A 25,600-nucleotide genomic window follows, 5' to 3' on the forward strand; every position below is an offset into this window, starting at 1 on the left:
GACATAAGGAGGAATTTCTTCACAATGAGAGTGGTGAGGCACTGGCACAGGTTGCCCAGGGAAGCTGTGGCTGCCCCAGCCCTGTAGATGTTCAAGGCCAGGTTGGATGGAGCCTTGGGCAGCCTGATCTAGTGGGATGTCCCTGCCCCTGGCTGGCGGTTGGAACTGGATGATCTTTAAGGTCCCTTCAACCCAAATCATTCCATAATTCCAAGATAGACCAGGCATCTGATGATTCACAGCAGTGGATAGAAGAGGGAATTACCAGGGCTGAGAAGTGTAGACAACAGAAACACAGAAGCTGGGAACAGTGAGGCTTTGGTGAGGATTCTCGGGCGGTTGGGTTTGTGGGTAGGGATTGTTTAGGGTTTCCCCCCTGCTTTTCACTCCTCTCATTACTTGATAATAATCTTGCAAAGAACTTCCCAATTTTGAAAACTTTTCAAGGTGGTAGGAATACAGTGAAAAAACTCTCGCTTTTATTAAAATCCCATTTTCTGAGATGAGGAAAACATTCAGAGAGCTTTTACAGAGCGTCAACTCTTGTTGCTGTATTGTAATACCTACAAGAGCCATTTGTTAAATTTTTTTCAATTCCATCTTAATGAATCAAATTTGAGTTCTATGTTTTGTTCTATCAGTTTTATATACTGTTTCTTTTGCCAAGTTACAGCCTCAGCAAATTATTAAGTTCCTTTTAATCAGAACAAGAGCTGAAAGGGTTTATATTTCGCTCTACTCTAAAAGGAAAAAAACAAAAACTGAGGAAAATAAGCAACCCTTTGAGGTAAAGGCCAACTGCATTTTTCAACCTGGATCAAATAAATCTTTACATCAGTTCCCTCTGAAACAATATCGTGAAGTTTCATTTAATTTTTCACTTACATTCACGTTTTAAATAAGCTGGGTTTTTTTAGTGTGTATTTAATTTGATTCATGGATTTATGCACTAAATGAGAACAGACTTCAGAATGATTCTGCTGCATGACTGAGGTACTAAGAAATACAACAGGCAGGTAGATTGGATTAATATCTCTTTATGTGATGGCAAACTGTTTTGTATCAACAGTTTTCCAGCTAGTACAAGAATGTTTGTATTTTAAGGGATACAATGAGATTGAATAGTGAAAGTGTCACTAAAGAGTTAACAACAGGGAACCAGGTCATAAACATTTTCATTCTGATTCCTTGCTGAAAGTATTTTTACTGAACACAGCTGAATCTGACAGCAGCTTTAACTGTAGATGACGATATAATTAGCTACATTTGCTTTCCAAGGAAACTGATTATTTTTGCACAAGTCCCTTGAATGTAAGTTTGTGTAAAACTGAAATCACCCTGCAGTTGAAACTTTGAGTGGAAAAATATTTTGACTTCTTCAAAGTTGCTCTCTTTAGAAACAACTTCACAAACTTCTGAAAAGGCAGAAAGGATTAATGAAACAAAAATACAAAAACCCTCTAAGCCAGGCTATTGCAACAAAGACAGAGTCTATACAATTGGTTCAACTTAACTTGTTATAATCTTGGCACTTGGGCTAAGAGGTATCAAATCCGCAGGGGTTTCGTATCCCCTATAACTTGACCTAGTAACTAGTACTCGTATCTACATACAAAGAAAGAAACTCACTTTGTACCGTAGTCTGTAAAGTTAACATGGAAGGATTTCAAATGTCAACATTTGTTTCCCTGTCATTCGTGAAGGCAGGTGTCAGTCCCCAAATAGTACATTACCCCAGAAAAAAATAGCTTTTCTTAATACTGTTATGTCTACTTTAAAATAGCAGTTGAGGCTGCTTTTTCTTTGAGCAGGTTTGTATCACCTTTGTCCATGTTCCAGGAAAATGTTTGGTGACAATGCACTTTTTAAGCTGAATGTATCTCCACTCGATGAATGTCGAGAAGTTGCTTTTCCACCTATCAACAAAGTCTCTGCTTCTTTTATTTCCATAGCTCTCTTGTAAAGTTCAGCTGCCTTCTCAAAGTCTCCCCCTTCATAGCTTTGGAGAAGAGTAAAATGACATCAAAACAAGGAATGTCTCTCAATTCATTTAAATTGAAAAACACATGATAATGTCAACAAAGTGTACTTTAGGTTCTCTACTTTCCTAATAAGTACACAAGTCCAGGATGTTTTGTTTAATCCAGTAGTTTTTATAGTTATTTGCTTCTAGAGGCCTAAAGGATAGAATCTTACCTTAGCACAGCCAAGTTTTTCAGAGTTTCTCCCACACGAGGATGCATGTGACCAAAGCTGTCTTCATAAATCTTTAATGCACGTTCGTAAAGAGGTAAAGCTTCAATCTGCTTTTTCTTTGGGTAGTAGAAAGTGTTGTTACAGATGTGTATTACATTTGCTATTCTTTTTTTCCAACATTGCATCTAGGATGTACTCATTATATTTAACCGTAAAAGCGTATCAAGTTCTTGCTACTATTGACAGATGAGGATGATAATTGAGACTGTCAAAGCAATCTGCTTGCACTTGCAAATGCAATTTCCACTAATATTACATAATCAGGGTCTGAACTTTCTAGGCTGTTTTGAAAATCTCAGTCCTGAATGTTCTGAGTTACCAAATGCTCTTTGATTTTACCTAAGGCAGCTTTAATACCTGATTAAAATCAGATATGCAGACTGCAGAAATAAAGAAAACAAGAAAACAATCTACAGCTGGCTCATACTGATGCTAAGTAAAGAATGTGGTAGGTTGACAGCATTTCCTTTGAATTAGTTGTGGACTAAATCTACAGCCTTTGTCGATTTTTAGTTACACAGAGATCAAGGTGGGCACTCTTCATTTACAGGCATAAATTTCCAAAGATTACCTTTCCCTCTAAGTCAGTGATGGAGCTGTGTTCCATCATACTGTGATAACCACCATTATCACTGAAAATGCTGTACCTGAGCTCTAGTCTTATAAAGCATTTGGGCACTTTGAATAATCTGAAGAGTGTTAGCCTGAGTGTCCTTGTGAAATACCAGTCACAGCAATTACCTGTTCCCTGAACTAATTCCCCTTTCCAACTATCCTTTCAATTTTTAAAATGGAACCTAAGAATTTAGCAAGTCTTATAAGGAATTTTGTTTTTAAATATGATCAAGTTTCTTTGGCATTGTTTAGGTACAAATAATTAAAAAAAAAAGCTTAATTCAGGAATAATAAATACGTAAGACACGAAAAACTCACCATCTGACAATAAAGAACAGCCAGATTTACTAAAGCAGTTGCTACACTGGGGTGTTTTGGGCCAAACGACTTCTGTCGAATTTCAACCGCTAGCTCATACAGAGGAACAGCCTTGTCAAGCTTTCCCTAGAAATAACAGGGAAAAAATTATTTCATTGTTGTGTGACAAAATGATAACAGTAAAATCCACTTTAAACAAAAAACCTTGGAGTAGATGTTTCCAGACTAAATGTTTAACCTTGATTAATTCATAGTTGTGCTCTGCACAGGTTGCTTATCAGGAATATTAGGACCTGATTTCCCAGAATACTGAGCATATTCAGCTCCCAGTTAATGTGTTCTCAGCTATGTCTATTTCTTCCTTTTTTAAATTATTTTTTTCCCCCATGAGCGTCTCGTTGAGAAGGCTGTTAAGAATTTTCAGTTGTGCTTCTGTCCAAATAATCTCCCTGTTGTGTCATAAATAAGAGCAAAACTTATTTTTTTCTCCTAAAGGGCCTAAATTTTATTCGTGACACAGGAGTAGGAATGTAGCTGCCCTAACTTTTGAGTAATTTTCTGCTTAATAAAGTGGTGTTTGCACCATCTTCTCTAGAGGAGCTGAAGTGCTGAATGCCGTTTCAACTACCTGCTGCTTCCCATTCGCCATACTGAGGTTTTTGGCTTCTTGACTTTGGTTTCTCTAAAATGCTCCTCTCACAGTTCAACTATTTTTATTGTAGATTATTTCTCCAGCAAATCTGCTTCTCTCCAAATTTGAATCTGCTCACACACTAACTGGATATACTTCAAAAGCATGCTTAGGCTTCTATTATTAGAATGTAAATTTTCTCATTTCATACCAATTAGAAATAAAATACCGCAAACTTCCATTCTATAATGGTTTACTGTAATTGCAAAATTCAAATCAAATTTTCTAATTTTTTCATAGCATCACCATGCCACAGTTTGAAAATGATCAGTAATTCATCTGGAATAAATACTTATCTATAAATAATTGAAATTTTCTATATCTGATTCTTGCTCCTTCTCTCGCTCCACTCTTCCCTCATGTCAGCAAGTTCACCATGAACTTTAATTTATGCCCTTTCAAACTAGTAAAGAGCTGTTTGATGCAAATATTAAGTGCTTTTGCAGTTTCTAGCAGTACTAAAATCAGAAGCTGAAGCGAGCAGAGAATAAGTGAGCCAAAACAATTTCATGCACACAAAAGCAGATAACAATTACTGAGGAAAAACACAGGAGCATTTGATTCAAGGGATTATCTTCAAGGAAGTTTTTCTCTTTGAATAATGGTAAAATGTGAAAGTACAGAAGAAACAAATTCTCATCCTCCTCTGAATTTGATCTTAGTTCAACAGCTGGAAACCTTACATCACTTTTACACTGATGAGGTTCACTGGTTAGAACGACCAACTGCAGACACAAGTATTCATGAAATGATTTGAAATGGTGAAACACAGAAGCTCATACTACTGTTAAAGTTATTCCTGACAGTGTATTTAGCAGGACAGTAACTCTCGTCTTTCACAAAATCAGCATAAGTGGGAGGAGTTTATTTGTAAAGTACCATCTCCCTCCTAAGTTCTCAAGTTACTTGACTGCATAGTTCAAAGCCATTGTGCGAAAAGGACTGTTCCTATACACTAAAACATGATTTTTCCATCAAGACACATCTGAGCAAACTTGTATGTGATGTCACATAGCAGACAGAGATCTGAAATACAGCTGGGAAGCCCTTCTCTAGTGCAGCCAAAACACTGGCTTTTAATCAAACCAGAAATTCTTCACCATGAATACTAAGTATGCAGGACACTAAACACATTATTCATAAATGGCTTTTCTTTGAGCAAAGTGTGTTTTGAAAAAGCTCCTGGGCTTTTTGGAAACAGACTGAGGCTGCTTGACTACATCTTTTATGCGTGTGCGTAGAACACCAATTCCCATGTCCCACTCCTTTTAGACTGAAGAGACTAGCAGTACAAGGCATTATAGTTAATCTAGGTCATAAGAAGAGGTAACAGGCTTGTACTTACCATCTTTTTGTACAATACTGCCAGGTGTTTCACAGTATAAGCCAAGGAGGGATGATCTGGAGCCAGTGCTCTCCTCCTGATGTCCAAAGCCTTTTCATAGAGTTCCTCTGCTTTGTCATAGTGCTTCTTCTCATTGTACAAAGCTGCCAAATTGTTTAAAGACTGCGCGCAGTCTGGGTGGTCAGATCCCAGGACTCTCTCTCTCATTTCCAAGGAGCGCTTCAGGAAAAGCTCTGCTGTCCTACAGAACACAGTCATTCAGCAATGTTTTAAAGCTGGTAATGTCTGTACACAGGCTGAAGTGGCTACGTGAAATGGAATAAACAGTCTCTGATACTGACACCTGGTAATAGGCTTCCACTCTCCTTTCAACAAGCAAATGCCAGATCAGCAATTCATTTAAGCAGTGAGGAACTACACATCCCAGACATAGTCCTGTCACACATGCTAACCATAAGAATGTAAATGGAGCCCTGCTGTAAAGGACTGAAATGGCAGTCTAGCAGATTTCAGTAAACATCACCCTACCCCAACAGCTGCTCCTTTCTTTAATTCAAGCTACATCTTCAGATACGCAAGCAATCCCTCCTTATTCAAAACATTATACTGGCTTCTGGGCAACTCCTCATAGCAGTCGCACTCCCATGGATAAAGCGGTAGTAGAATTTGAGGTAAAAGGTTCAGGACACACCACACATTTTCAGGTAACTTAAAAAAAAATAACACACTCCAGGTTCAGTAGACAGCTTTCACAGCAAAGGGGTAGAGACTGGAAGGAGTTTTATATATGTCATGAGCTATATTCTAATAGCAGAATATGTCTAGAAGTGACAAAGTAGAGAAAACTCCATGTAATGCCTCTGTTCAAGCATTTCCCTGTTAAAGGGCATATTCTGTCTCACTGGAGTAATGTACTACTATTACATGAGAGATTCAAGCAGTTCTTCTATCATGAACAATGGGTGATGCTCACATAGAACAGTAAGTCCAATTCTAGAGCTCCTCTACAAGTGTCAAAAGGGGTTCACTCTATGCAAGAGCTAGAGGACAATGTGTTATATAACATATAACAACTAACAAAGTGAGATACCTTTCTGCCATTGATTTAACTCTAACTGCATCAAATGATCCAAAAAATTCAATCCTGGGTTTGCCGATTCAAAACAGACACAGTATCTGCTAAAAAAAATGACAAACCTCCACAAGAACAAAGTCTGCATTTTTCCTCACCTATGAAATAGTGGATGTATGGTTACTCTAGAAGTAGGTTCTGAATAATGTGGAATATACAATGATCTCATATGAGATTAGACAGATATCCTCTATAATCAGTCAGTTTGGCATGACTTCATGAGGGTAACATGACAAAGGACCCCATATTTCCAACTGTTAAAAATCCGTTCCTTCACTGTAAAGGTCCTGCATTTAACAGAGATTCTGTGTGCAGATCCTATACGGTGATATACTTCTGTAGTTATCTAACAACTTCTGGTGACATGAGCATCAGACACAAGAAGAACGTAAAACTACCTCCAGAACTTACTCTGTGCTTTGTTGCTGTGCACTACTTTTTCTCTGAAAATATTCAGTTGAGCAGGATTCAAGGTGCCTTTACAATTCGCTCCGAACACAGATTTACACTACTCTGTGGGCTGAGGAAGTTGACATGAAGAATGGCTAACCACACAATAAAAACTGCTCTACACCTCTTATTCCACTTCTTTAACAGCCTTGCTTTTAGAACAGCTTTGTTATGCGCTCTCTTTTTTTGCCCTTAAAAAGGACAGCAGGGTAAGAGCCTGAGGATTACAAGCATAGTGAATATTTAACTCATGATTTCTTGCAATACTGGCATTTTGAGGTTTTTTGCATAGAAAAACAATGACCTTGCTGTTCAAGGATGAACACTCTAGAGGATGGTCACAAAATAGCAAAGCTGAGTAGAGGAGGTATACATTTTGAGAAAGAACTGGTATTTGCAATGAAGGCTAGCTTAATTCTAATTGTGAAACATCAATTCTGCATGCAGAAAATGCACTGACTTGGTAAATACATGCTATCAGCATCAACTCTTGAAAATATGAGTGAATTTCACAGTAAACTAAAACCAGTACAACGAATCAGGGACGGCACCATAATGAGCATCTGATCATATGTCTACATGTAATGCTAGTTCTTAATGCTTTGCTTCCATTTCCCATTTGCTATGGGAACACTCAGTGGATTTGCCACAACTAAAACAACTTACTCAAGATTATTCTGCAGGTAATAGAGGACTCCAAGCTCATTGAGGGTTCGAGCATTATCTGGTGTATCCTTGCCTAATGTAAGCTCTTCTAGCTGCAGGGCTCTTTGACGCAGGAGAGCAAAACCACACTACAGCAAAGCAGAAGGTAATGCAAGTCAAACACCATCATTTTTCAAAAGTACAACTGAAGACAGAAAATAAAAGACTGTTTCATGCCAAAGGAGCATACTAATCCTACTCAAGCTCTGTTTTCAAGCTAAGTGGCACACAGGCATTCTGCTTATTTACAGTTTAACAATGAATTTCACCAAACACGCTTCCAGGAAATATTTTACTGTGGTGTTGTATAGCTCTGTTTTTCCTATATCTCATATGCTAACTTGCTCAAACTCTGCAATTCAAATAATCAATTCAGATTCAATTCTTAAGTTTATAAGGTCGAAACTTAAAATCAAGTTAATCTCCTATCCTAAATGCAATCTACAAAAACATATAATACATTACTCAAGGCTTGACGTGCATCTTTGTAAAACGGGCTGCCAAACTAACGCTTCCGCACTAAGTGAATTACAAGTAATAAGTGGAGCTTACACACTCCACTTATTCTTATCTCTGTAGTCTTAACAAAAATATTTCTGCAGCAGAACTCATTACAAAAATGGACAAAATCTTCATGATTCAAATTCATTTGTATTTAAGAACTATGGAAACACTGAACAAAATGTAGGGAAAAACTCAGCATGGCACCTAAGATTATTACTGGGATTATCCAGTAAGCAGTAAGCACTGTGTTCAATAGAATTATCAAAAGCACTTGAGCATCAGGTCAGCAAGGCTGCAACATGCCTTGCATTTTCATTAAATACCAAGCATTTCCTTACCAGACTGCCTTTCCTCCTTGCTGCTTTTTGGCGTATTTTGAAAGACTTTTTCCTCAGCTGCTCAGCTTGTTCATATCTGAAACCAGTTATTCATAGTATTAGAAAGAATGCCAAATACAGCATCACTGGGTATTCTGGAAAGCTTCTGAACTACTTGAACGAACAAATCTCAGGAGAATTTAAGAATCTCAAAGGAATTCATGCTTTTTCTCAAAGAAAAATACTCAAAATGCGTAGGATCAGTCAATGGCCCTCCTTTATCTCTAACTTGTTACAAGTTTGTTGGAAAACTAAGTAAAAGCCTGGCCCCTACTGGGTGTCCTGCTGCAAGAATAAGGAGGAAATGCTCCTTGTTGCATTGGAAGTTATGAAACTCTAAAAAAGAACCAAAGAAACATTCTGGCTTCAGGAAGAAAATTCTCTACTGTTATTCTTTGCCACCTCCACATGAAAGAAAAATGGCAGAGTAGTTAAGCTTACTTGTTCTGCTTTTGGTACAAGGTTGCAAGCGCATCGAGTTCACGGGCTACCCGAGGATGTTCAGCTCCATAAGCATTTTCAGAGATTTCCAGTGCCTGTTTATACAGCTGTTCAGCATTTCCAAACTTCTTCCACTGAACATAAACTCCTGCTAGCTGGTGGAGCGACTGCGCCACCCTTGGGTGGTCTGGATCTAGAGCAGTCTCTCGAATCTCCAGAGACCTCTGCAGAGGAGCTACAGCCTGTAACAACAAAGTTCACAGAATATGACGGCACCAGGCAGCATCCTGTATGCTACAATAATTTAACAACTGCAACAGAAAGCAAACACTGAGCTCTTCTTAATTTGCCTCCTTACTGTTACAACAATCTCTAAATGCACTTACCTGACTGAGAAGACCTAGGTCCTTAAGAAACCGTCCCAGGGTTTCATAAAGATCAGCCAGGCAGATCATACTTTCCTCTCCCTCACAGCTTTTTTCATATTCTTTCAGAGAGTCAAAATACTCAGCAGCCATAGAGCTCTTATCTTTCCCAACCAGCTGCCAGTAACTCAGCAATTCTGCAAAATGTCCCCTGTTTTAACAAGGAAATAAGAAGCTCATCTTATCTCTGATTCTCCTCTGTTCAGACTGATGCTAGCTTAGCGAAATGGGCCATATGCATGAATTTTGTCTTTACACTCAGTGTCCACAGAGACAATCCATGGAGACTAGCACTGTTCAACAGCAGTATTTATCCCTTAACCAACTCCCAGGTGTAACAGAAGAGAAAACAAGAGATGATTCATACAACTGTATTTAGCATTTCAGGCTCTACTACTTAAGTTTATTTAATCTATATCTGTTGTCTAGATTTTATTGACAAAAAATTACTTTCAAATGTTTACAACTGCCAAAGCAGAGGCTACCTTTGTACCTTTTGTAAAGGTTTTGGGATACAAAGAGATTCAAAAGACACTTGTGTAGCTTTTGTTTATCACCCTGCTGTTGGAAGAGCCAGGGAAGTTCGTCTGCACTTCTCCAAGTCACTTGGTCTCGACTATTGAAAGAAAAGCAAATAAAGATTAAAACTTTGAGAGGCCTAACAGAACTTGTCAATTTGATGTGAAAATTAAGCAAGACTACGTTTGCCATATCTGAATGTCTAACCAGACAGACTACTGTAAGACCTACATATTCCATTTTCCGACATCTTCATTTTAATTTCTCCTCGGAGGGCACTGGAACCCCCAGGTACCTCACAGCAGGCTGCTCCTCCCTCCCATGTAGGCTAATCTGTGCCTGCTGGCAGAACTGCAACCCTGCAGCAGACCACTGTCCCTTTGTGCCTCCTTTGCCTCACACACTGTGGCCCTCTTGGCTTTCTACTACTCAACAGTGGATACTCTGAAGAGCAGCTCACAACTGGGACACGCTAACTGTGAAACGCTAACACACTAACTGTGAAAACAAATCAGTTTTCAAGCTGGATATGAATTTGTAGCTGTTCTGTTATTCTACTGGACCTCCTCTTGTGTACGTGCTAATTGCTTGCTGAACCTAAGCGGTCTTCTGTTTCTTCTTCAAGTTCCAAGCACCCTCAAATTTCCTAGCATTTACTGGAAGTTAAAAATCCACATGGGATCTGTTACTGCAAAACATCTGATGTGATATAAATTCACACCCTTTTCACATGATAACTTGTATGCCCACTTGCCTCCATAGAATCATAGAATCATAGACTAACCATGTTGGAAGAGACCCACCGGATCATCAAGTCCAACCATTCCTATCAAACACTAAACCATGTCCCTCAGCACCTCGTCCACCTGTGCCTTAAACACCTCCAGGGAAGGTGAATCAACCACCTCCTTGGGCAGCCTGTTCCAGTGCCCAATGACCCTTCCTGTGAAGAATTTTTTCCTAATGTCCAGCCTAAACCTCCCCTGGCGGAGCTTGAGGCCATTCCCTCTTGTCCTGTCCCCTGTCACTTGGGAGAAGAGCCCAGCACCCTCCTCTCTACAACCTCCTTTCAGGTAGTTGTAGAGAGCAATGAGGTCTCCCCTCAGCCTCCTCCAGGCTAAACAACCCCAGCTCTCTCAGCTGCTCCTCATAAGACCTGCTCTCCAGCCCCCTCAACCAGCTTTGTTGCTCTTCTCTGGACTCGTTCCAGAGCCTCTTTTCCAGAATTTGAAAGCAACTTACCAATAATTAACTGCTAAACTCACAACTGTGGTTTTGCAGAATTATTTTACAATAATTTACTAAACTGAGTCAAAGGAGCTATATGAAGAAAATAAAAATCTTGAAGAGGCACAAAGCCTGCAGCTCAGCACATTTTAAGGAATTCTGGCCTACCTTAGCTGCATAGTAAAATACTCCACGAGTTTTTGTCTATAAGCAGAAATAACATTTTCACCTTCTTCCATATACTCCAGTTTCACCATCTCCCAAGCCTGAGAGTATAATTGAGAGAAAGGGAATGCATTTAATGCGTTTATTAAGTGTTGACAACACACAGGGCACTACACAAGATTTCTTTTCAAAACATATCTCGTGTTACAGAACTGAACCTCTTTTGATGACAAAGGCACCTAGAAACAGACTACCTTATATTAGACCAAAGCTCTGGTTATTCAGATAATATTCCCTTATACTTCAGTCCTGCTTGGCTTCTGTGGAACCAGTGTTTTCTAGGACACATGGAGTTAAGAACTAATAAGATCAGAAATTTCTGAAGGTTTGAAAAACTATGTTTTCAACTGCTGAATAGTACAGATCGATACTGGTATCACAGCTCTAGCAGTTTTCAAGGTGATTCTAACATCAGGCCAGATGTTAAGGAAAACAGAGGAGCAAACACAAACATATCACAGCCTACGTAGTAACAAGGAACTTATCTGAAAACTACTGGGAGCTTAGCAGGTGGAGTTTCACTTGCACATCTTTAGCACTACAAAACTTACCTGGAGGTGCTGAAACTTCAGCAACCCACACCCATATGTCAGTAAACACATTTTGTGCAAGCTGTGAACAAGTGAGGCTAGCACCGCAGAAGACAGTTCAGGATAAAGTTCCATCAGCTCTGATTCACTCACACCATTATGGCTAACACCGATGACACACAGTATCTACAAAAAGCAGAAAAAATATTTTACAGGGTTAGCAGTATTTGCCACAGAGCTTAGTTAAATTCCAAGAAAAATACTGTATATTATAGAATCATTGAATAGTTTGGTTTTAAGGGACCGTAAAGATCATTCAGTTCCAACTCCCGTGTGATAGGCACGGACACCTCCCACTAGATCAGGCTGCCAAATGCCCCATCCAATCTGGCCTTGAACACTTCCAGGAACGGGGCATCCACAGCTTCCCTGAGCAACCTGTTCCCATGCCTCACCACTCTTATCATGAAGAAATTCCTCCTTAGGTCTAGTCTAAATCTGCCCCTCTCCAATTTACAGCCATTACCCCTAGTCCTACCACTACATGCCTTTGTAAAAAGTCCCTCCCCAGCTTTCTTGTACACCCCCTTCAGGTGCTGGAAGGCTGCTATAAGGTCTCCTCGAAGCCTTCTCTTCTCCAGGCTGAACAACCCCAACTCTCTCAGCCTCTATCACTGCTTTTAACTTCATAGGGCAAGGGAAAAAGTGCATACACAAGCTCTTTCCCTCTTCTGTCCTCAAAGAACAGTCCTCGGAGCTAATGGATTCATATTCTAATAGCTAAAGCATCAAATGGGATGCTCTGGGACAAATGGCTCCTTAGACTTTCCTCTATAACACTAAGGAAGAATAACTCCATTAGCATAATGAACTTCCCCCTAAGTAAAATATGCTGAAGGTCTTACCCTGCACCACAGAACTTCTAGCAATTACCGAGTATCATGTCCTAATCAAAAAAATGTTCCACACAACAGGGAAATCTTGCAAAGGTAGGATGAGGAACCAGAAATCTAATAAGCAGTGTCCTATATTCATAAGATACTATGTTTTGATTATATTTTACTATGCTCAATGTAGTTAATCATTGCATCAGGGTAGTGATCAGCAAGAAAGTGCTAATTCGATATGATATCATATCATAATGGAAAATCTCAGTTTTGTTTTGTGAGACAATGACTTAGTTGAAATTTAACACAAAACAGGCGTGTTCTATAGCGATGCAACAGATCTAATTAGATTAATAAAATTATTCCTTCCATACTAATAATAGAGTAATCTCTGAATCACACATATGAACCAACATAAATTTATATTCACTTTTACCTCAAGAAAAACTCCTTACAGGAAAGGATATACAATAGCTGTAGAAACAGTGATGCATTTTCTGCTTACCTCTTTCAAAAAACCTTTTGCTTTATCACTCTGCAATGATTCTTGAATTGATCTCAGAACAAGCCTGTAGAGCGACACTGTGTCTTGACATTGGAAACACTGTTGAAGGGTTTCGTCCATGCTTCCTCTACTTCCAACACTGAGCAGAAGGACAAAAGGGCATCGCTTAGTATATTAAATTTAGCTAAGATGAACTTAAACTACTGAAGAGCTCTATCTCAAAACTGCTCCAAATTCCTACTGGGTTTAAAAGGTGCACAGAACTTCACGAGATTAAACACAGAAGGGGTGAATTCCTGAAGCCATCTTCAGTGGTACTGCCTGATTTTTCTAAATAACTGCAGCATTTTTATTTAAAAAAAAAAAAAAGCACATTGCAGTGGTCTTTCCTCCTGCATTACAGGGTAAGAACAACGGGCTGCATAAAGATAAAACCACATGCCACCATTCCATTTAATGCATTTACAAAGCATGTTTTCAGGAGCAATTAAGCACTCTAGGATATAAAACAGAAAAAAAATAATAATGAAAATTAGTCACCCAGAGTAAATTATCAATCAGTGTACCATCTCCTGGGAGTCTTTAAAACTAAAAATGCATCCTTCTCAACAAGGCAAAGTCTAGGTTAATAATAAGCCAATCCACTTACTAAGCATTCTCTTATACAAGAGGGAAGATTTATTTTCTCCACAGCAAGAATTAAATCGTAAAGTACCACACGTGCAGGCTGCTAAACTAAACAGTTGTTGATCCCCATTTCAGCCTTAAAAATCTGAGTACATAGTCTTCAGTAAATATAACAGACCTGCATTAAACTGTTTAGCAAAAGAATGCCAGCATTCTCCTAATACCCTTTAAAAAGCATAGAAGCTACTGATATACCCAGAAAGCAGAACAATGGAAAAATAAAAAAAGATCAGAAGAGCTGAAAACAGAGAGATGCAACTATCTGGATTAATTTAGTATCAAAATGGTGATTGTATAGTCTAATTTTTTCTTTCCATTGCATTCCTAGTTAGTGAAGGGGAAAACTGTGCATACGGCTCCACTGCTTTTTCTTAACACGATTCATTCTGTGTTAAATGAATGTATTTCAAAATGCTAACAAACTTACTTTAAGTCTTCTAATCTAGTGATAAGCACAATAATTTCGAGATCATCTCAACTTACCAAGCAATGGTTTTGCCCAGGAGAGTGACATACAAAGCATTGCAAGTTGTGGCAGAACGACAATGTCTCTCAAGCTTTTTCTCCTACAACATTTTAAACAAAATCTGTGAGCCAAGATTAAATAAGCCACACCAATAAAATATTCACTGCTTGACAGGAAAATAATATTTCTAGATATGCTTCTATCTGCAGCATCTGAAGACTGTGACCTAACTAGTGCAGAAAATACTGCCTGTTTTTCTAGCTGTAGAAGCACATGAGTGAAAGTTTCTATTGGAATTTAAGAGTTAGGATCAAACTGTTGAATTTCTCAAGATGAGAATTTACTTTACAGAATCAGTCACCAAGTCAAAGAGGTAAAATACTTTTTTTCTCCCATTCTGCCAATCATCATTAGAGTATTATGCAATACTAAACCTTCTGTTATTATAAAATAAAACATGTTTACACCAATATGTGCAACTGCACTGTTTTTGTGTTAATAATCTACACTGTTCCCTCTGTGTTTTTCAGTGCTATAAGCCACAGGGTATAAATACACAGACTGCATGCTATCTTGAGCAGTAATATTTAGTTAGCTAAAAATAATACTTTCTTTTGGCAGCTAGACTTCTTGAATCTTTCCATGTTTCAATTAAAAGCTGTATTACAGTAAGGTACTTTAGAAAAACTACAACAGACCTACCTGCTCTTTAGTCAATTTTACATTGGCAGAGTTACATTCTGCGCTAATGAGAGATTTAACATCTTTGGAATTCAACGGATCAAGATGAAGCGTCGGCCATAACCTTTGGCAAGAGAGAAGAAAGTCATATTCAGACCTTATTAAATAGCACACAAAGTGAAAAAAAAAAGACATCGAAGTTCCAAAGCTTTTAAAGTTTTATGTCAAACCAGTAATTGAAGCTATTCTCTGCTGCTAAGGAATTACAGTCATCATAAGTCAACTTTCCACTTTTAGCCTTATCCTGGTGTTGCGGTTCCTGATAAGCATCTGATTGCATTTAATACACTCTTTCATACAGTCATCTGCATAGATCCAACACAGTAAAGCAAAACTCTGCCTTCCCAATAGCTAAAAACTGTCCTCACTGCAGTTACAATGGAGAAGATTTCATTGCCCCCAACGGTTGCAAACGTTATCCTATCAAATATCCATGTCCTGATAAATGCAGCTGTTTGCTCTTCAACAAGTAATTGTAACTCAAAACAATAATTGTAACCCAGCTACTTTGAAATGTCTCAGAAATGTAACATACCTCCAAGCCTGTGGACATGTTTCCACATTCACTGATACAATCACTCTCACGTTCACTGGCAGTGGATCTATCAGCCACTTCATATGCTTCTCAGCTTGCTTAAAAACAAACTCTGGTTACTTAATGCAAAGGTTATTCAAAACAATGCTAGAAGCTGATACATTTCATTTACTGCACTGCCCAGTGAAAGGAGTCTTAAATTCTCCAGAGTCCTTAAAAATTGCTCATGATTTGGTTCCAGAAACAGCACTACCTGATACATAGCAGCATGACTGTACATAAAGTAAACCAGATGATAGAATACCACTGTTGAAATGTTCACCTCGTAAAGACTAGGCTATTTACACACCCAATACATCAGCTCACAGCCTTGAATCTTTGGATAAACAATGTAACTGCTCAAAAATTAAGGCATCAAGATAAATTTAGGAAAAAAAAAAAACCAACTCAATACAAAATTTATCAATTAAAATTGAAAGACTATTTTAACTCATCTGCACCCTTCGCAAAACTATTTTCTATAGGTGGTCTTTAAAACAACGCAAACATTAATATTTCTGTTACACACATATAGCTGAACCTATTAAAATATACAAGGTTTCCTTTAGATTGACAAGCAGCAAAATATTTTGAAAACATACCTGTATTTGGTCAATAGAATCAATAATTATAATGATGCTGCCTTGATGACGTGCAGAAAGTTTTTCTAGCCAGCGGGGAAATTCTTCCAGAAGTTTAGCTGGATCCAAAGTCAGAGGTGACACTAACCAAGAGTGTTGCATAAGCTGCATAATTATAAACATACAATGAATTCTACATTGAAAGATGTTCTACAGACACAAGAGGAAAAATAAAAACCCGACACATTATCTTGGGGTAATTTTTCTAGTCAAGTTCAGACAGAATTCTTTCCTTCTAATCTATACAGAAAGCTGTCATATGCAGAACAAAGAATATTTATTGAACTCATTGTGTAAATTCTAGAGAGATAACCTGAGTTTACACAATGGACAAGGAATCAGGGGACTCAGGGCTTAAAAGTTACACAGGTTAAATAGGCTTCTAAAAGGCAGGAGAAAATTGCAAGGAGAACACAATTGATTTTGTTTTCCTAATGCTTTTATTGTGAGGTCCTTAGTGCTACCCTGTGAAGGAAGAAGAAAACTCAGATCCTGGCTCCTCACTTATTCCCCACCCACCTAACACACAATTAAAAAATAAATTAACATAGGAGAGAGACTCGTCTAGGAACAATATGGTGCCAAGTGGGAAATACAGCCTCAGGTTTCTAAACACATGGACAGAAGAGGTACCACCTGTCTTTCCCATCTGCCAGATGGCAGGAAATTTTGGATGAAGCCAATATGGTTTTATAAGCCACCAATATAGGTCACTGGAAGCATAACTGCTAATGCCAATCTATTATGAATATCCCAGAAATGCTATTTAATTGATCTGTACTCATTGTGTACGATCAGATTCCTGTCATTTTGTAGTGCCTTTATCCTTAACCAATGTAGAAAATTTTATCTTTTGACATACACATACACACAGAGGCACTTTCCAAAGAATGCAGGGTATACTGTATACCTTCAAAGTAAGGCGTTTAATTATCAATGCAGATTCTGAACTAGTAGACATGGGCCTCCCAACAAAGTGGTAAAGAATTAGTGTGTTTGGTGAATGCTTCTGTTGCAACTGAATCCTAATGAGAGAAGCGAAAAAGAAAAGGCACTTAGCATGCTATAATTTTACAAATATCTCAAATAAAAACTGTCCATTTTGCCAAAGGAAATAAGGGATATGAGCTAGAGGTGTTCTGTGTTTATCTTACAAAGTAAGGTAGACTTTCCTGAGCAATAATTGAACTTTTTTATGTCAGATTCTATTTTTGCACTCCCCGGTACTGACAGCCATTAACAAATGCCCTTTCTGGTGCCAGTCAGACACATATCACTAAGCTTTTAAGAAGTAATGTCACTATCCATTTATTTTTATGTCAGCGAATTTTCTCACAGACTACAAGTGACCATAAAATGCATTTATGTGATAAAGTATTAGGTATGATCTTTATTTCAGTTAAAAAGATTCAAAAGGACCCCTTGTGTGTGTCACAGAACAGCAACACTACTGAGCTACCAAATCATAGAATCATTGAATGACCTGAGTTGGAAGGAACCCAGAAGGATCATTGAGTCTAACTCCTGTCCCTGCACAGGACAACGCCAACATTCACACCCTGTGTCTGAGGGTGTTGTCCAAATGCTTCTTGAATGAAAACTTACTTGGGGGGGACATGCTCCACTGTGGTGTGAAACCACTTACTAATGCTGTGCAAAGAAAGATCTGCAAGGTGTTGCAACTGGAATCAGGAAGATGATAACGGCAGTCCAGATGGAATTAGCTATTCAGTTATTACAAATCTTTTCAGGATGCTTCAACTATGTCAATACTCCCATTTTACCTCTAATTAATGTGACGTGATGTTTGAAATGTAATGGAAACTTTTTTTTTCCGATTTTATTCATACATTAAAAAAAAAAAAAAGTTTTTACTACCATTTTGACAGAAGGAGAGATTTCCCAGATCCTGGTCCTCCTGAGACAAGCAAAGGTGGAATTGGAGCTGGTGCTGCTACTAGGTCATTTAGACGTTCAAAATACTACAAAAAGAAATTAAACAATCTTTACAAATAGTCCATTGCTTAAGAGAGAAACATAGTGCTTGGTATTGCAAGCCATCTATATACAAAGTGCATGCACAGATTTAAGGTAAGGGAATAACTATTGAAATGTAATATAACACAAATGGAAATAAATTTTGTAATGAAACACTCAAACCACAGAATTCTCTCTTTTAAAGGAAGTGTAAAGTAAACTTTTTTCAAACCTCTATTTAAAATGGAACTTTCAGTGCTAATAAACTGAATTAGTTTCACTACAATGAAGCAACTGGGCACAATGTTTGTTCAGGCTTCTTTGCCCCTCCTTTCCCACAACTACTCCATTGCATGGATATAGTTGCCAGGACAGAGCCTTCAATGCTGGCATCTGCCTTGAATCACATTTTGAGGCCTTAAAGAACACTAACGAAAGGCTTTCTTTCATCACAAGAATGCCCAAGGATGTTATAGCAGAGCTGAGGATGACAAAAAACAAAAACAAAACTACCCTTCCTCCACTTCAGAGAAATATTTTGTTTGCAAAAAAAAGAAATGGAAGTGCATTAAGATACCCATACAGTTTTTTTTCATTAATGTTCAATTATTTTACCGCTCTAGAGTATAGTAAAGATGGCACAATTCTCCAAACCACTGCCAATATATGAGCAGTGAAATAAAAAGAATAAATTGTGCTAGTAAAATAGGGATACTATCAATTTAAATACAATAACACAGAAACTACATGCTTATGTTACATTATAACACCAAGGAAAGTTGTCCAAATAAGGGGTCACCTCACTTTCCATGATCACTTTGATGTTTTTAATTCCTACATTCATTATACCTTGCCTACGTATACAAATTGGGGATATCAGGTGGAATTAATGTTTTAAACATTCTATTTCAAATAATGAGTAAGCACTAAGCTATTCAGCAGCTTTGCTTTTAAAGTTTCCTCTGTTCTTCTCACATAGGTATGGCTGCATGATGATATACAATTTTTTCATTAGTCATCTCCAAAAGACCTAACCGCAGCCGTCAAGACAGAGCTCAGATTTCCTGCTGCTCCCCACCCCTTGCAAAAAAAAAAAAAAAAAAAAAAATGCACTCAGAGCCTTTTCTATTGACAACCAAAGTCTAGGAGGACACTCTACTTCTGCCACACCATTATAGTGCTTTCCTCCAGTGCAGGAACAACAACTGCTTCTTCATCAATGTCATTCAACAACACACAAACTGGCACCTCTCCCAGAAAATAAATATGCCATCTATATAAGACACATGGCTTCTTTTAGCCTAAGGAGTAATAGCTTCAAGGGTGCTCTCAGACACAGCCTCTTCTGTTGAAGCACATCTTGCCTAACAAGACATGGAAATAAGTGATGACTTTCTCTTCATCCATATACATTTCCAATGTACTTACTTTCTCAAATCCCAGCTCACATGTTGAATTAGAGGCCTGCTGAAAAGCTTCCATCTGTTCTTGTTCATCGTGTGCATCCCACAATACATCACCAAAAACAACTTCTTCAGGAGCAGTGGACTCTTCCTTATTACCCAAATCCTTGCCCTCCAGGTCTGTCATTTCACAGCCCAATATATCCTAAGTAAAAAGAAAATTACATGGAGAAAACTGTAACTACAATTCTTAACAGTGCAAGCACATTCAGTTTTTATCTCCTTTCCACTGTATAGGAGTGTAGCTCTACTAACATCAATATGCTGACTTCCTTTTAGGCTAGCCAAGAACATAAATGAGCAATTTGATGAAACTGAATTAACCAAATGCATAAGTCTCAACACATTTGTTTTAGTCTTCTCATTGCAGAAGCAACTCACCACAGGGAAGGACAGAGAGAGTGGACAATGCAATCTTTCCTTATCCTATTATATGGTTAAAAAGAAATTAAAAGAGAACTCAGGCCACAAATAGATCCCTCTTCCCTGTTATTTCTGCTTCTGCCCATAAAAGCACTGCTCAGTTTTGAGTTCTGTTTTCCACTTGCAGATTTCTTTGCTTGCCAGAAAAACAATAAAACATAGTAACATTTAAGTTAAGAATTTAAGACTAACTTTTAAGTAGCATACAGTAATCACACTGACATCATTTAAGAACATAAATAAGAGCAGGAATAGAAAAAGCTGAAATGCATCATGTACTCCACCTGTTTAATTATCTTTTCCACACAATTATAGATTTCATATGCTCCTTCCTTCACACTTCCAACATGATCAATCATCTGAAAAAGTAAATGGCAAATCATGACACAAGTCTGAAACCAACTGGGAACAGTATTTAGGTCTTCCAACAAAAACATTCTGGAACACATATAAATTCCATTCTGTTACATGCCTCAGGTAGGATTCACTTTGCCTCAGCTTTTAAAAGTTGGGCAAAAGTTTCAGCTTTTCTCAACAGTTCTATCTGAAGAGGGAAATAAATGGCAACTGGTTTATTTTCAAATGGGAGGAATCTCTCTTCAGGAATGCTTCTTTGTCTTTGGTGGCTACAGACGGATCTTAGATAATTAACTTTGCCATTTAAATGGCTAAATGCAGGGGAGAAATTCTACCCTTATAGCATAGGGATTTTTTTTTCAGTGAAAATGCAGCAGCTTTAGGTCTTCCTCTGCTAATAAAAATTTCATAACATTCACGAATTTCAGCTTCATCAATCTGTTCACATAATAAGCGTCCAGACAATGAATGTAATGCAATTCCTCTAAAATCTGGTACTGCTCATACTCAATGCTGCTTACAGCAGAAAATTTTAAAATTCATCAGTCTTTAAAATGCTATACCTTTGCTTTGTTGGTGTAAGAGATTTGCTCAATTAACTGCTGCACCGAGACTGAACTGACTCTGCCATCCTCCTTTCTGTGGTAAATTAGCCGAGGCTTTTCTTCTGGATTTCTCAAGAAGGCTTCTTCACAGTCCTCCAACAAACAACTAGATTGGAAATCAGCATTCTTGTGCTATATTACACTGCTGTAGTAAACAGTTCAATCAACACAAGCTCCAAACATGGGTTTCACTGCAAAACCTAATTCAAAAGTCAGATCTATTTACAAAAAAGGGCAAGAAAATACTTCAGCGAGAATTTAAAATAAACTCTGAAGCAAAGAAAAACCAAGAGGGACATTTATCCTACTTATTAAAAGCATTTATTAATTTTTTTGATTATTGCTCTGTAAATTCAAAGTTGATCTTCCATACCAGCATGCAGAGTGAAAGGGAACTGCCTTGCATGGAAAGAACAGGGATTCACACATTATTAATAAGCATCACATACATGCTCTTCCATCATCTATTTCAAGGCTCTGTTCAATTCCCTGACCTTTTTAGAAGAAGTCCTTAAATATTTGTCTGATGTAGGACAGTCTTTAATTTATAGTAGTTGAAAAGGAAAATTACACTCCTCCAAACTCAAAAGCACTTCATATTTATATGTGTGGATTATACCCACGGGTATAATACCCAGCAATCTATTGCTGTTACGCAGAAGGAATTAGATAAATGTAGAACGCTAACAATAGCAGCTAGGATTATGCCCTTTATAAGCACCACAACTTCATCACAGCTTTTCCAAGAGAATCTAGAGTAAACACTGTTGGCAGGAATGATCCTTTGTGGGTTTTTTTGCTTTGCATGTTTCATTCATAAACACCTGTGACCCACATAAATAAAACTGGGTTATTTGGCACCACTATGCCCTCAGAGTATGCCAATACACCCTCAGCAGCTGACATTATCTTTCCAAGAGCGTAAATGTGTGGCAGCTACAGTCCAATTCCTCTATGAAAATCAATTAGCATCTTCTGTGGTACCTGCCTGTTCCCTGAAGCACTCCACTGTTGTAAATCTTAGCTACCAGTGTCTTTAATTCTCTGCAGACACGTTTTATTCCCAGAAACAGGTCTAGTTAATATGAGAGCCCTAATAATACAACAGCATTTGAAATCCTTAAGAGTTCAAAATCTATCCCTAACGTGAAACTTTATGCATAGTAGCATTTTCAGATTTTTGCATAATTACAAACATTTTGGAATGACCACTCTGTTATCCACTCTTTTCTAATCCCCTTTTCACTCTTCTTCAGCAGAAGGACATCCCTCCTTCCCCCAAAACATCAAAATCAAACTCTACTCAAAATTCTCAAATGTATAACAGAAATCATCCTAACACAATTCTAAAATAATCCCTAGTTTGGTGTTTTTCATTTAGCAACTCATGTTTCTTCTTCTAGAAGGTCAGGAAATTACTCACTGAACAAACAGAACACATTCCATCACCATTTGTCATAAAACATTGTGACTTCAGTAAACTAAGCTGTGGAAAACTAGCATAAGGTACCACACAGGAAAGCCATGAAATGAGTAAAAAAATAGCCCAAGACAGAAAATACGTGACAGAACGAAATCAAAATACTACAGACAGGCATAAGGCTAGATAAGCAAATGAGAAACACTGAGGACATTCACACCAGCCACCTTGAATTCCTAAAACTCTGGCAATGCACACAATGGAGATGCTCTTGGAAAGCAAAACATTTCTGTCCTATGAAGACAAACATATTTCATGCTGTATTTCAAAAGAATCAGTAGCTATAAGAAAAAGGAAATGACACAAAACTGATATATTCTTTTCTGTCTGTACTAGGAAACCTACAGTTTGAGGGAGTACCACTTAGAAGGTGCTAGCTTAGGAAATGTACTGAGTAAAGCATCACATACATTTTAATAATCTATGTGCTCTGAATTATCAGTTTCCATTTGCTGTATCAGTCTGTAAAATACTTACCCTGGCAAAGTTAAATGCAGGAGCAAAATGACTAATGAACTTTTTTCAATTTCCCATTTTCTTACATCCTTTAGAGGCCTTTCATTTTCTGCTGAAAAATGAACAACTTGGAAGAAGTACCCCATTGTTTCACAGACTCTCTGAAGCTTTGGTGAGTAGTTCTGAAAGCAAATTTGAGTAATGGTGCTTTACTACTAAATCTGCATAGCACTAAGAACTTACTTGATAAATCACAGTTTCTTTTCTCTAGGCAGTTTCTTTCCATGAAGTCCTTGACAATACTTTCACTGACCTCACTGAAATCAGGCTACACATAATAAAGCTTTCAACAAGTATTAGGCAAATTTCTGAATAAGTAACACAGCGGAAACTACATATAAATTAGCATAAGTCTGTGAGATACTCACTCGAATAAAGATGTCCACTTCTGGTTGAGTCTCATCAGTACTAATAATAAAACATCTTACTGTGTTACTCCACAGAGAGTGTGAAAACAAAGGAGTAACCTGTAATAAACTGGCAACAGCAGCATCCCAATCATCTGCAAACGAAGAAAAACCACAACAAAATAAACTCTAGAGAACTTTATATCTGATTACAATGCATAACAGAAAAGTCATCATCTTTTAACATTATGAATACTACGTTTTATTTAAAATAGTGACAATTTGACTCAACTATTTTAATTTTATAAATTTGAATTTAGAGAGCCTATATCATCTGATAATGTCATATAATTTGATAATCTGGCAAAGCAAGTGTTAAATACATTCATATTATCATTACAATTATATTTCCTGTAAACAGCATTGATGAAATGCATCCACAAAATCAAGCTTATAGTTGTAAAGTAAGTAAAAATACACAGAAATAAAACACTTTTAATTGAACATTATATTTTTCCCTCCAGATCTAAATGTATTTCAATTAGACTGTGCAAATAAATGATAACTAAACATTATAAGAACTTTCTCTTCTTGATACTAATTTCATTATTTTCTGTAGTGCTGTAGGTCAATTCCCTACAGAAGCAATCTATTCTGAAACTTTCTTAGGTTCTTCACTTTGTGGCTAGTCATTCTTTCAAGACAGGAAGAGGTTCTCCTTCCACTACCACATGGGATAACGCAAGGCTTGGTGTGTGAAGCTGGAGCCATCACAGAGCAGACCCTCCCCTCCCAATTTGCAGGCACAGATTTCTGAATCAGAGCCTGAAGGACTAAAGACAAAAGGGAGAACCTGCCAGCAAAGTCAACTATATGCTGGAGGGGTTCCAGGGCCAGGACAACAGTGAGGGAAACCAGAGTACCATAAGACAATTTACAAGAGGCCATTTAGGAAACTAAGTTCCCACCAACAATTATTGACAAGAAAATATCTGACATTGATTCACATAACAATGCATACATCCTGGTCTTGCAACCAGATTTACATAAATGCCCCCCTAAGCAGAGTCAAAACCCATACAAATTCAATTATATAGTTTATATAGTTATATTTATTTATATAGTATATATATATTATATAGTTATATAGTTACCTACTGCGAAGGCAACATTCATACGCAGGAAGCAGACAGTTTGAATACAAATGTAAAATAGAACATCAGGAGATATTGAAAGAAAGATCACTACTTTCCTTAGTCAACGTAGGCAACAAAATGTTTTTCGCTTTATTCACACTGAAGCACCGTTCACTGCTGTTTACTAAAATCACTGCTGCACATACTGTAGTCACCCAATATGTTAAACATAACTTAGCATGTACAGCTACCATTCCTTTTATTTTTACAAAGAATTCCAAATAACTCTTCAGTCAAATTATCCAACAATGGACAGAAAAGGAACTAAAAAAGAACAGAATTACTTAAGAACTGATAGAAAAATGACACAGACATCTCAAATGCCAGCAAACCAAGCCACCATTACTTACCCCTGTTTATATTTGCAAATGGTCCCTCAACATCTATGGAGCTATGAGCAAATTCAGGCCCTCTGCAAGACTGCTGAAGCTGCATCATACTACCCATGGACGGCTCACTTCCCAAAGCTCCTCCATTCCAGTACTCAGATTGTGCCCCAGTAGCTAAGAATTGGAAAACAAAAAAAACTCTCTTCATTCTCACTAAACAAGGTAAATGATCAGTCTTAAATACTCCAACTGAATCCTCCTGCCACGTGCTACTGGTCGCAATTTTTTCTCCTTTCGGAGATTTGCTCACACCTTTGTATGCCGTAGCTCTAATTGGTGAATGTCTGATGTTAAAGAGAAGCCACCATGCTGAAAGATGAGGTTATTTGCCATTGTTTGTTATTATATCGATCACTCACATCTGTTGGGTTCAAATGTTGACTTGTATTACAAATCAGGAAAAGAGTTCACAGTATTGCTGCAGCCATTTGTGCACGTCACAAAATTGACAACTTTTGTTCAGGAATGTTCAAGCATTGGAAAAGCATAAAGGGCCTGTAAATCAGGACTGAATATATTCTCTGTGCTGCGTGAAAAAGCTTTCACAGTACCTCTTCACAACATGCTTGGGTTACATTACTGACAA

The 25,600-nt window shown here is 37.8% G+C and overlaps 1 protein-coding gene across 1 annotated transcript in view; it reads right to left on the bottom strand.

Annotated features, from left to right (window-relative positions):
- Window positions 1–427: 427 nt before the first annotated feature.
- The window catches only part of NPHP3 (nephrocystin 3), a 28,977-nt gene continuing 3,804 nt past the window's right edge, over window positions 428–25,600 (bottom strand). The window contains exons 4-27 of the mRNA XM_069860032.1: window positions 24,976–25,128; window positions 23,451–23,584; window positions 23,044–23,204; window positions 21,045–21,192; window positions 20,409–20,483; window positions 19,667–19,846; window positions 18,140–18,243; window positions 17,172–17,286; window positions 16,223–16,366; window positions 15,582–15,679; window positions 15,008–15,110; window positions 14,323–14,405; window positions 13,153–13,291; window positions 11,782–11,946; window positions 11,174–11,271; window positions 9,753–9,875; window positions 9,221–9,410; window positions 8,835–9,076; window positions 8,355–8,430; window positions 7,474–7,601; window positions 5,226–5,466; window positions 3,190–3,315; window positions 2,197–2,312; window positions 428–1,999 (exon numbers count right to left, since the gene is read on the bottom strand). Of these exons, the coding sequence (XP_069716133.1) occupies window positions 1,819–1,999; window positions 2,197–2,312; window positions 3,190–3,315; window positions 5,226–5,466; window positions 7,474–7,601; window positions 8,355–8,430; window positions 8,835–9,076; window positions 9,221–9,410; window positions 9,753–9,875; window positions 11,174–11,271; window positions 11,782–11,946; window positions 13,153–13,291; window positions 14,323–14,405; window positions 15,008–15,110; window positions 15,582–15,679; window positions 16,223–16,366; window positions 17,172–17,286; window positions 18,140–18,243; window positions 19,667–19,846; window positions 20,409–20,483; window positions 21,045–21,192; window positions 23,044–23,204; window positions 23,451–23,584; window positions 24,976–25,128 (3,323 nt within the window). The 3' untranslated portion in view covers window positions 428–1,818. The remainder of the gene's footprint in view (window positions 2,000–2,196; window positions 2,313–3,189; window positions 3,316–5,225; window positions 5,467–7,473; window positions 7,602–8,354; window positions 8,431–8,834; window positions 9,077–9,220; window positions 9,411–9,752; window positions 9,876–11,173; window positions 11,272–11,781; window positions 11,947–13,152; window positions 13,292–14,322; window positions 14,406–15,007; window positions 15,111–15,581; window positions 15,680–16,222; window positions 16,367–17,171; window positions 17,287–18,139; window positions 18,244–19,666; window positions 19,847–20,408; window positions 20,484–21,044; window positions 21,193–23,043; window positions 23,205–23,450; window positions 23,585–24,975; window positions 25,129–25,600) is intronic.

The sequence above is a fragment of the Phaenicophaeus curvirostris genome, chromosome 6, assembly GCF_032191515.1.
Source record: "Phaenicophaeus curvirostris isolate KB17595 chromosome 6, BPBGC_Pcur_1.0, whole genome shotgun sequence".
In the NCBI taxonomy this organism is placed as follows: Eukaryota; Metazoa; Chordata; class Aves; order Cuculiformes; family Cuculidae; genus Phaenicophaeus; species Phaenicophaeus curvirostris.